We start from the raw sequence: 12,587 nt of genomic DNA, 5'->3' as shown, positions 1-12,587 counted from the left end.
GTAGTTACTGCATTTTCCAGCTTCCAATTACTTATCCATCTGCAGAAGAAGATCTGGCTCCTCATGAGGACTCTGTTCCAACAGCCATGACCACGCGCCTGCGGAGGCAGAGTGAGCGGGAGAGGGAGCGGGAGCTCCGGGAGCTGAGGATGCGCAAAATGCCGGAGAGCATCGAGCTGTTGCCGGTGGTGCAAACTGACCCCTCAGTGTGGACTGTCGATGAAGTTTGGGCCTTCATACATTCTCTGCCTGGTATGGAATGGGCAATAACTTCTCTTGGTTTTAACGATGGAGTTCCTTGCTTTGTAGCAGCGCTGTGATGAGGAGGTGGTGTGGTAACAGCAGCGGTGTTAGCTGGTGATAGAGACTGGAATGTGATTTGTTTCCTCTTGCTTGTTCCTTCAGCACAAATCCCATGTTGATAGAACTAGTCCCACTTCTGCTGTTGCATCCCAGCTGATGGAGATTAGAGCTGTTCCTTCCTTCAGTCTGACTTCTCTCAAGAGGTCAGTAGAGAGATCAGACGCACTTCCTCGCTGTTGCACTGCTTTCTTCTCTTCCCTGCTCACTTGTTACTTCTACTCTTCCTTCCTCCCCTGCTGCTTGTTCAGTGGGAAAAGCAAGAGCAGTGCTACCTCACTCAATACAACTGAAAAGTTTGGAAGACCTGTCATGATACAAGTCATTAAAAAAGAGTAAGCAAGTTTCTGCTGTAAAGTTAAAAATTATTTTGCATAGCTGTGCTCAGAGATCTTCTGCCTAGAAACTCTGCATAATGCTAATCTCAGTTTGTTCTTAGAAAAAACAATCTGGTTTTTCCTCGGTCACAAACCTTTCCTTTAGCTCTATATTCACAGTTACCTTTATGTCATCTTCAGGTTATCATTTCCTAACTATCATAACCTTTAAAACTTCACTCTTCACCTTTTCCCAAGGATGCCATTTTATCTGATCAGACACTGTAACCCCTACAGATAACAAGGCAGATCTCTACAGTGGCAATCATACCAGAATTTTTGTTGCTTACCCATTAAAACCCAAGCTACATTTTTTCCCAGTTTTCTACTTTTTCTGGAATGCTATACCATTCTTTGTGAATCCCATTAGACTATTAACCTGTAAGAAATATATCTTCACTGCTAAATCATACACATGCATTATGACAGACAGTCTTTTGTAGTAGGTCAGGCGAAGAACTGAGTGAGAGATGTCTAAAATCGGCAAAATTCATCCTTGAAGTACCTTTCTTCTGATAGTTTATTGCAATTCAGTGACACTGTCTGCTTCTGGGCACCTGCAGTGATGGGTGTAGAAACAAGCAAAGCTCCTTAGGTTTGGGATGTGATCATTCCTGTTTCTGTACTTGAGCTGTGTTACGGAGTGTAGCTCTATCACTGCTGTTTTCAGTTACTGTTTTTATGGATTTCAGGCTCTAGATAATTCAATAACTAATCCTCGGCTCTCAATAAATGGTAGTTCCTGTGCTAGAATAATTGAAGTGCCACATTAAACACAATTCACTTGCAAGTATGAAGCCAAAACTTTTATTCTTGAAATGTGGTTTCTGTTTTGAAACCATTACTTTTACAATATTTCACCAGCTGCTGGATCTGGTTTAGTTTTTTGTGTTCTATAAGCAAGGTGATCTTTGATTTTAAACAAGCTTCTATAAATTTGTATGTAATGAAAATTTATTATAATTACTCATTCTTCTCCATATGAATGCTTAGTTTCTCAAATACTTTTTTTAAGAAAAAGTTCAGTCGATATTTAAAGCTGTATTCACAACCTGCCAGAATTTTTATTGCTACATTTGCTGCATTTGGCTTTTTAGGTACTTTTGGGGTTTATTCTTTTCAGGATATTCTCAAGTCACTCTCTTGAAAAAATATTTTATCATATACTTCCAAGCTTGATTAATGCAGGAAATAATATAGATGATTTTCATTATGGCATTTTATATTATATATCTACTTGGTGCAGTCTGTGCAGGCCATCTGCCATGCTGTAGGAGCTGGTGATTTGTCACTTTTCCATAAACATTAGGGACGTCTGTTTTCATTTACAGCTTTGTGTGAAGTCTGTAGCTGAAATGGACTTGTGTCCTTGTCAGGCTTTTCCTGGATTTCTCTGGAGCCTTTTGGAGAAGTCAGTGTCCAGGACACTTGCATTGTTAGATGCTTCTTCTGGGAACAGCTTAAGCTGAGCAGAATTGTTCTTCTTCCTTTCTTCAGTTGCAAGATAAATGACCTTTCACCCGCTCCCCACCCTTGCTTTTTTTTTTTTTTTTTGCCAAGTTCTTGCGCAAGGAGCCATTGCCAAAGTGCTTAAGAATATACTGAGATGTGCTTGGATGAGGGAACTGCAATACCTTCAACCTCCATCCTCTGCTTTTCCAAAAATGAGTTTGATAAAAAGTGTTTAAGAAGTTGTGTGGAAATTGCTTAAAGGAAAAAGTTGGCAGCCACAAACATCCAGTTTCCTATTTCCATTCAGTTTAAGTTTTGTTCCTAAATGTAGGAACTTTTCCTGATCTCTCAGAATTTTTGTAAATGGTGTGGTCTGACAATCACAATGTCCAGGTTTCCAATCAGACATGCCATGGTACCTTTCCCAAAAATACCCAATATTTGACTTACAGATGTTCTATCTGTTGTCAGCACTTCAGTAAGGAAACTTTCATGATGATGTCAGAGCTAATTGTTGCATGAGATCTGTTTAATAAATCATGAAGAAAAATTATTCTTTGTGAAAAGCTAACTTTTTCCAACTTTGAATGTTACAACCTTCACACAGTAATAATCCAAATGAATTCAGGTTTGGATGTTGATACTTCCTTCCACATTTCCTTTCCATTTGCCTTGTACACACATTTGTAAATCCATCAGGAAATTGGGGTATCTATTCTTTATGGAATTTATATCTGAACACACAAGAGAATATGAAATTAGTTGCTGTCATCTAGGTAGAAAAGTTCTTCACAGTAATTTCGTATCTCTATAATAGTGTACTTTTAAAATAGGAAAATGTAAAAGTGGCAAAAAATAAGCTAGCTTGAGGAATAATTGAAATCAGGAATGGAAGGTGGAGCACAAATTCAAGTGTGTCTGAAGGGCTCTGAGTCAGATGGAGAGACTGCTGGATTGAGAACACAAGTGTGTTAAAAAACCCCATTAAAAATACAGCTGGGGTAAAGAAGCTTCAAATAAACAACTGACAGTGAGTGCCCTCATGGATGTTGTTAGAAGACATTTATCCATCTAACAGAGCTGCCATAAAGCCAGGCAGAACTGGCTGATTCTGCTTAGCACATGTCCAGAACATCTTTGGAGGAGCCTTTATTTCCACTGTGTCCTTCAGTGGAAAGGGTCCCTCAGTTACTTGGGGCAGTCCAACCCATGTAGAGTCTGTTTTTTCTGTTGTGATCTTCAGTAACCTGAGACTGGTATTTCATGTTGAGGAAAGGAGTTTAACGTGGAAAAAAAGATCCAACCAGTTTAAAGTTGCGCTTGTGAAGTGAGTTACTGCTGTGTGTAGAATATTCACTCTCATAACCAGTGATAAATACTTTCATGTGATGGCTGTGTCAAAATCAAAACTTTGTTTCCTTAGCTTTGGTGTAACACATAGATGGAATTAAGTCCTTTTGGAAATTGAAGCTATTTGGATGTTCTCACTACACATAGCAGTATAATATAGTTATCTTTTATAGAATTAGATGATAGTATCTTTTTATTGCTGGAAAGAACCCACTTGAATTATGTTCCTGATTGCTATTTCAGTGCTGTTTTCCCCATCTCTTCCAATGATGAGAGGTTGCTCCTCTTAACGAAATGAAAATTCTGTCTTTGCTGGGACTTGAAATTCCCAATGAGTAGTTCTTCAATAAATACAGTGTAATTAAAGGCTGTAGTAAAAATTACTTTCATATTATTTCAGAATTCCCATCATAATATTGAATTCTTGCATGTAATTTAGCTTCAGCGAGCTAAAGGGATGAGCGCTGGAAAATGTGGAACTGAACAGCTCTGGTGTGGACAAAATAACTGGATCTAAGAATGGACATTTCTAAACCAGTAATCATATTTTTTTATTGCCTTTAGGTTGTCAAGATATTGCAGATGAATTTAGAGCACAAGAAATTGATGGACAAGCTCTCCTCTTGTTGAAGGAGGATCACCTAATGAGTGCAATGAATATTAAGCTTGGACCTGCATTGAAAATCTGTGCACGTATCAATTCCTTGAAGGAATCCTAGGAGGTGAACATGAAGGTTTAAACACCAGTTTCTCAGTGACAGAACTGACAGTAATATGCCAACATCTTCACTGTGGCATGAGTGTTACTGTGATGTTTTGTTGAGTAGGTGGGGCTCTCCCCACGTAAAGACTTTCAGATGTTCCTTTGATTATACCAGGAGTCCTCTGTAGTTTTCAACAACTAATAGGTTTATAGTAAAGCCTGAGTAATGCTTTGAGTTGAAATTTTTCATGGAAAAACATGAAGTGAAATATGCTGTGATAGGTTAGCTATTCCCCAACATGTACTTCATCTTATGAGTTATGATTAACACCCCAGTCCCCACTCCAATCGAGACACCATTTAAATTGTGTTGCTGTATTCTGAAAGATTTTTCCCACATACAGCAGTGTTTGGACTGAACTAACAGAAGTGTCCACAGGCCCTGTGGAAGCACTAGTACCAGTAAAATGCTATGCATTTAGTTGTGCTCTCTGAGTTTGTTTTAGTCTTGAGCAAATTGTTTGTAAGGGGTAGGTTGGCAGCTGGTTTTCCTCGTGTGGGCTTACCCTCATCTCTGCCACTATAGTATTTTCTTGAAGTCTGTAAAATACTATAAACCATGTAGATGTCTCATCAAAATCCTCATGATCAGGCTACTGACACTCCTGCCAGAGGTAACTGAAGCACATGTTACTTTACTCTTTGAATGCTGCTATGCACTAAGGGGGCATTAAGTGTTAGGTTTGTAGTTTCACATGCTGCTAGTTAAGCTAGACCAGCAGTTCCCAAATGGGGGCTCAGAGTGGACCCTGAGGAAATGCGTGAGCACTTGGGGTTCAGGTTCCCAAATGCCTGGGTGTGAGGGGCTGAAAACTGCAGACAGGACCAGCTCATGTGGAGACAAGTTGAGACTGGGGGTAGGGAAGGGACAGCATAGCTCAGATGTTCTTTTTCTTGATACCTCTTCTAACATGTCTTTCCCTGTAGTGCATTTCCATTGCCTCGCTGGAAGCTTCCAAGCACCTTTTCCTTCTCCAGTGGTCAGTGTGAGCTGTGCTTCCTGTGCTCTGAGGAAGCACAGAGCTTGTGCAGGAGCAGCTGCTGCTGCCATGAGGGAGCCTGGAGCTGCAGGTTAGCAGGTGGAATGCCAACATCAGCAACTCTGGGAGAAATATCCAGGGGCCCTGCTTTGTCCCTCTGGCAGGAGATTTTGTCTTGGATGCTGCAGACACACATGGTGGGATTTTAGTGTCCCCTTCCATCTTCCCCCTCTCACACTCTGTGGAACAAATATATTTCCCCAGTTAGTGATGCTCTTGGAAGCTGCCTGGGCTCTGAGGCAACAGCACCTTCTTGGCCTTTGCTTCCCCACCACCTGTGCACAGATGTTTATGGATGTATTTTGTCCTCCTGTTCCCTCCCTTTTGCAGCTCCACTCCCCTTATGTACAGACCTGGGTCCCTGAGCTCTTGTTTAGGGAAAGAAGGGTACGTGTGCTGATAGTCATTGTGTATATTTGAATTAAATATGTGTATGTGTCTGTCTGCAAATAATGTATTTTTTTGTATTTTATGCAAATTAATGCATAATATATGATTGTGTAGGGAGGTATTCAGGGGGCTGCACAGTATTCCTGAAGAGAAGAGGAACTGGCATAAAGTTTGAGAACTGCTGCCCTAGATCAAAAGGAGTCAATGCACATACACTGGCTAAAAGGCAGGTTTGTGACAGACAGATTAAGATGTATATTATTTAACTGATGACCTTAAAGAGTAAATTTGGATTACAGAAAAATCTGTGTTTCATTCTCCTTCAATTAAACCATTGCTTTGTTTCCACTGACAGATTTTCTACCGTTACACCTTCTGGAGATCAACGTTAGAATCGTTGTTCTTAATTACAACTGTTAGAGCTTGATAATAGCGGATGTTATTAATGTTTTTATTAACCACTGAAGCTGCAAGTTAGGGCAACACACTGCAGTTGCACACTGGTGTGTGGTGAGAGCTCTTACCCAAATGGCACCAAAGCTTTAGAGGATGAGTTGATGCCTGGGTTTATTTTGGAGGGAAGTCGCTAAGCACTTTCTAATTTGTTTTTTTTTTTTTCCTGTTTTCAGTTACTGTTGTAAAATAAACTTCTTAGTTGAAGTTCCAACGTTTGCTAATGTTCATTTGAAAAACGTTCAAATGATGGAGACGGTGGGTTCCCATTTGTAGCATTTCTGTAAGATACACAGTGTAGCATATCTGTAACATATGTTCTAAAGGATATGTTCTGTTTTGATGAGCTAACTGAAGACTAAAGATATCTTAGATATTTATCCTTTGGCTTTTGTCTTAAAGTTTTATTATTTTTATACAGAAATCTCACTGGCTAATTTTTAATCTGTCTTCTGATTGTATTGTTCTTAGGCAATATAAAAAGTAGGGATACATAAATGTGGTTTGATAATGGCTTAACGTGTACTAGAAAATGTGGACTTAGAGGTCTTATTTAGACCTGTAGTTAATCAGTGTTACATGCATGAGAATTTCAAGGCTGCTTTAATTTTGCTTTGTTAGACAGCTTTCAGGAGAGCTTCTCCAGTTAGTGTTTGTGTCCAGCTCGGCCATAATCACTGCCAGGTGCCAGGAGCTCAGAGCAGACCCCAGTAAGGCACTTCTGGTCCTGTTTGGTAGGTAACATTCCCTGTGGGTTTGGGAAAGCCACAGATAATGAGTTATGCTTTAAATATTCATGAATGCAACAGTTTAGAATGTGGGCCTTATGCATATTGAAAGTTTTTTTCTTCTTCAGTGATTTTGGCAATGAACTGGAACTTAAAAGCAGACACAGCTATACTGACCTGTACTGGTAGAAGTGCACTTGGATGGGAGTGTTTGCCAGTGTAGCTGTGCCAATAAAATCAATTCTTTAAAAAAAATCACACTTGTGTGTGAAAGTAGGCTGGAAATTTCCAAGTGCAACTGAAGTCTACTTGGGAAGCTTATGAATTTGCTCAAAAAAGTAATATAGTACTTAGAGTAACAGTCCTCCAGAACCAGAACATTTTATGTACTGTCCACTTGCTGTTCAGATAGGTGAGGTTTTCCCAGACTTATGCTACTGTTTCCCATGGCTTTCTCACACCTTAGGCTGTACCCTCTTGCAAAAGAGGTATTAACGATTTTAATTGTATTTTAGCACTTGTTCCCAGAGGACGTGTCTACAAGAAACCTTTTTTAGTCTCTTTATTTCCTGGGATTTTTCTTTCTGTATTCAGACTTCTGCTGTTGCAGGCTGCCCCTCACAGAAATGCTTGCGGTATTTCAGCCTCTGTAGGAATAGCTCAGAAGGGAGATACATTCCATGGCTTTTTCCCTTCCTTTTTCTCCACCACTCTCCATCCTACCCCTACTCCTTAGTAGAAACTGGATTGCAGAGCACTGGGCTGAAGGTGGCTGTCAAGATTTCATCCAATAGAATAGAACTGTGACCCTTGTCTCAGCTTCAGCGTTTGTTTGGTGTTTTAAAGAATTGCAGATGAATGATGAAGATGGGTGTGCAGCCTCCCCTGATCCATCTGGCTCGTATCACTCAGCATGCCTGCTTTGCAGCAGGAGCTGGGCACTCCCCTGAGGAAGCTTGACTTAAAGTACCAGTTGTTTTGGCTTACCAGAGAGTGTCTGAAGGCTTTTTAAACAGGCTGCAGAGTAAATGGATTCTTTATCCATTAACCCATCCTATTTTTTCCAGAAATGAAGTTCTTGATGGAGGGTAAAGCCTTTGCTAGATCTTTGTCAATGAGACATTTCAAATAGAAGATTTATGACCTGCAAGCATCCATTTCCTTATTTCTTTCCTGTGAAAGCAGGTATTTATCCCCCGACTTCCACCTGTGCTTTGTCCAAGAAGGAATCCAGCTTTTGGAATAGAACAGATGGACTCTTTTGTAACTGCACGTGGCAGGAAGAGGAAAAGATGGGATAAAACCAACTGTTTGGGCAGATCTGTGATAGCTTTTGCATGATTTCTGTATATTGGAGTGTAAGGAAATAGTCACTGAAGTGTAATTTGAGTGCAAGTTCATTGTGAGGCTGGGCTGGGGTTTCACTGCCTGGCATGGCAGCTACAGCTGATGCCAGTTTCAGATGGGTGTTCTCATTCTAGTACCACAATATCCATGCAGAAACTTCCACCTCAAGAGCTCAACAGATTTCTTACACAGTGACAAATCTACAGCTCTGAGTGATCAAAGAATTCAGTGACAGCTGTGTTGAGTCCTGGTTTTGCAAATAATTAGGCATCCCCATCATTTATAACATGAGTAGTTCTTCTGATTGTACTGAGACTGCTCATATTAAAACTCAGCATGTATAAAAGCTTGCAGGGTTATTTTCTCACCAGTGGTGTATAGAGATGTCCTGTTAGCATATCCTTAGAAATATATTTGTTATCATTACCCAGGTATTTCCTCATTGATTGTTTTGGGCTGCAGATAATGACTCTGAAAAACAATCAGTCTAGGGTAGATTTTTAATATTCACCTAAATGAGTTTATTAGAGATGGAGAGAAGCTAATATTTTAGAGTATTTTAAATACACTGCTCGTGTTCAATGCTGAGTGGAACAGGTATGAGCAGAGATATCAGTGAATAATTTCAGTGTAAAGTGTTAATTGCTCATAGTGAATTAATTTTCAAGTTTCTATTGCATAGTGAGCTGTAGTTTCAGACAGGAGATACTGTGAGGAGAAAGAAATTTTAAATTCATTTCATGCTTAGTTCATTTAAGATGAGCCTAAATTAAATTAATTTTAAAAGAATTTGCCTTTAGTCGTGAGAGTTTATTTAGACCTGAAAGGTTTCATGTAGTTACATCTCCTGGATGGCTTTGCAAAGGGTGACATTTGAAAAAGAGACAAATGCCAGTTGTGTGGGTTTTTCAGGAAGCTGTTCCTGGTCTGAGCTGATGGAGTCAGGGCCTGGGACACAGACTGAGCACCAAGGCAGTGAGCACACATTACCCTAATCCCTGAGAATCAGCCTGGTTTGTTTTTACCATCTTCATCTCTTTGGAAATCTGACATTTCCTTCCCCACTCAATTTCTGAGTGTGGCATTTGCTCTCTTGGATGTCAGCTCTGGGGGCTTTTTTTTTTTTGTGTGTCCTGCTTTATCCCCTGGGTCTCATGGTCAGCACTTCCACATGTGCTCAAGGCCCCATCCTAAGCTGCTGTGTAGGTTTGTGTGACCTCTGCATTAAAACACACACCTGCTCATTCACTTAAAGGTTGCATAATATTTTCTGATCTGTTACAGGAAAGTGGAAGGGAAAAAGCAAAGTTCAGAGATGTGAATATGCTGGTAATTACAGGTGTGGAGTAAGCTCATAGTCCAGCTTTTGTAGCCATGGATTTAACTTTTCTGAAGCACAGTACTGGGAGCCAGTGTTATGAACAGATTTCAAGTTAAAAGTTTTTAAACTTCCAGCAAGTATTCCCGTGCGATTATCCAAATGACTCTGTACACTAAGGAGCTAGATAAATGAGATTTTAAAATATTTTTTCCACGTGGAAGTAGTTGTAACTTGAGCACAATTGTGCATTCATAGAATTGTGATCATAAACACTTTAAGTGCAATACATAACACTGTAGGAGCATTCTAATTGTGTTTATAAAGCGCTGCTTTGCTACATAGGGTTGTTGACAGGCTTGTGGTGGTGTTGCCAGGTAATAATCAGGGTGTCTGTGCTGATTATGGGATTAGGCTTGAAGCACAAATGTCTTTGATTCCTGAGGTTGATCTGCTTTGTGGGTGAAGCCCGGGCAGTCTGTGGAAGTCTTGTCTTGTCCTCCACTACCCAGCCAGGATGTTTCCATCCTCTGGCAGCTTTTTGCAAATTCATTTTTGGAGAGGACAGTGAGGGACTCTGCACACCCAGCTTCCTTTCCAAATAGTCTTTGTGTTATAGAATGAACAAGGCAGTACTGACCAGGAAAGATGTGTGTAAAGATGGAGAATTTTATCATTGAGTGCCAAATACTCTGTTTAGAGTTGAAACCACATAGAATATCTCATTAAAATCAATGTTGATTTGTAGGAGATTCTTTAAATGAGAAAAGTACAGAAGTCTCCCATAAAGGGTTAACATTTTCGCTGTTGTTAGCGTTAATATCAAATAATCTGATAAGAATTAAGGACTGTAAGGTATTTGAATGGGTTAAGGCCATTAGTTGCTGACACAGCTCAAGAAGTGATGTACAGAGGAGATGTAGCGGTGGTTTATCTGTAGTTCTTTTAGTTCAGCTATTTCCACCTTCCTGGCATAGCTTCTGTCCTCCTTGGCAGTGAAACTGTCACCCTGTTGTAGAGAGGGATGGTCCAGGCACCAGTGTTGGGACTGCCCAGAAGCACCAGGTTAAAAAAAAAAAAAGAAAATGCACAGGGGAAAAGACACAATTGTTACGAGGGCAGTAGGATGGAGATCACTGCGCAGCTGGTGTCTCCCTCCACGATTGCCAAGGATAAAAGTGGGCTTGCTAAGAGAGTTACCATTAATATATTTTAAAATAGTCCCTTGGCAGGCTCAGGCACCACGGCTGGATGTTGGTAGAGACCTGCAGTGCCACTGTTGCCTCCTCCGTGGAGGTGACAGCCTAAAAGTTGATGCTTTTTGGCACTTTTCCACAAAAAGTAAGAAAGAATAAATTTGACAAGTGAAACGGTGATGTAACATCAATCCCTCAATATTTGCTTTGGCTGCATGTTGTGGATTCCCTGTAAAAAATGTTAAAAACTTCAAGTGTCTTTAGGAGCACTGCAGCAGCTACAGGAATTCTGGCACGTTAGGGCAGTTGGGTTGTGTAAACTTTAATTAGGGCTTGGGAAGCTGAACCACACTGATAAATAAAACATGTCAGCAGCCTCACCCAACTGGTTGCAGTTCCAGTTCTGTGCGTGTTAGTGATTCTGAAGGGTGAGACTCACCATGCAAAACACACCTGAAATGAACATGAAAATAGCTTTGCCTTCATCTGGTGTTTAAAAGAGGAATTCCCCCCGTGCCTGCCGAGTCTAGGCATTAGTTACTTCACGATTCTGAAATGCCTGGTGCATTCCTATGTTTGATGTATTTGCCGATTTTTAAATGGAATTAGGTTTTGTAAATATTTTGTCAGCCCCATTTCAGTGGGTGTTCAGTTTCTATAAAACCTGAAGAAATGCTGTGTCAAACCCCTGTGTTTAGCCATGGTTTATCCTATAGCATCTCTGGCACTAACTAACAGCAATTCTAGTTTGAGCGAGCAGGGAGTGATTGCTTGGGGTTGATTTTCCAGTTAACATTGCATGTGCTTTCCTACTTTTAACATGGAAATAGAATTCCCTCCAAGTACATTCTCCACCATAAAAAATGAAATTTGTAGTGCCAAACATTTCAAATTATGTTGCTAAGCATTGCCTCCTCTTATTGCACTAGTTTTAAAATTCAGTTTTCAATCATTTGCTGTCCTTTTGATGGCCTTTTAAGCAGGTTTCCCCCCCCAAACCATTTTCTACGGCTGAAAAATGCTCGTCCCCTTTTGATTACATCACAGAAACCTCAAAGACATTTACCACAGACTGTGGGTGAAAGAAGCACTATGTGGGGTAAAGTAATAAATCAAAATGATCAGATTTTGGTATGTTTCAGAAATCAGAGATTAATTTATGATTGAGATGTGATTGTGTATTCTTAATGAGTGAGATACTGGAATATTCTTTTATAAGAAAATTTAACCCATATAGTATTAAATTCTGCAATCAAATCTATCTCTATAATTGATATATAATAAAGTAAATTATTACCCAAAATTTAAATTTTACAGTTGAAGAGCACACAATGAACTATGTAAGAGTATGATCTTTACTTTGTGAATCATTTTTTAAGAAGCACTTTCCTATTACCAACTAGCATGTGAATGAATTTTAGATTCTCTCATTTGTTTCGATCTGTAAAAATGACATTTCTTCAATCTGTCTGTTAATGGGTAAATCCATCCTACAAATGCTGAAACAAAGCACCTTATACTATGCTGCTTAAACTTGCTTGTAATTGCACCTTTTGTTATCTGCAGAGTTTTCTCAATGAGTATTCTTGTGTGAAATCATTGTTCCCTGTGGGTCTGGGGGACAAATAACCAACCTGCAGCATCATTTACTTAGTTTCTCTTTCAATACAACATTGTATTGTGAGTTTAGTGCTTCAGAAATAAATGCTAATTTCATTTGTCTGCTTTGGTTGTGTATCATTTATTTCTCTTAGACAAAATCAAATCAAGTCCATGGTAAAACTCTTAAGAACTTGAAAAATGAGAGTATTTT

General features: G+C 39.7%; 1 protein-coding gene across 2 annotated transcripts in view; it reads left to right on the top strand.

Moving 5' to 3' along the window:
* PHC3 (polyhomeotic homolog 3) overlaps positions 1-12,499 on the top strand; it is a 29,163-nt gene extending 16,664 nt beyond the window's left edge. For both annotated transcript variants that reach the window (XM_066193713.1, XM_066193712.1), the window contains exons 14-15: positions 21-252; positions 4,104-12,499. In XM_066193713.1, coding sequence (XP_066049810.1) covers positions 21-252; positions 4,104-4,258 — 387 coding nt within the window. In that variant the 3' untranslated portion in view covers positions 4,259-12,499. The remainder of the gene's footprint in view (positions 1-20; positions 253-4,103) is intronic.
* Positions 12,500-12,587: the final 88 nt, after the last annotated feature.

The sequence above is a fragment of the Chamaea fasciata genome, unplaced genomic scaffold (assembly GCF_029207755.1).
Source record: "Chamaea fasciata isolate MVZ Bird 193981 ecotype frontalis unplaced genomic scaffold, bChaFas1.0.hap1 SCAF_11, whole genome shotgun sequence".
In the NCBI taxonomy this organism is placed as follows: Eukaryota; Metazoa; Chordata; class Aves; order Passeriformes; family Sylviidae; genus Chamaea; species Chamaea fasciata.
This window is presented reverse-complemented; position numbering and strand designations above follow the sequence as displayed.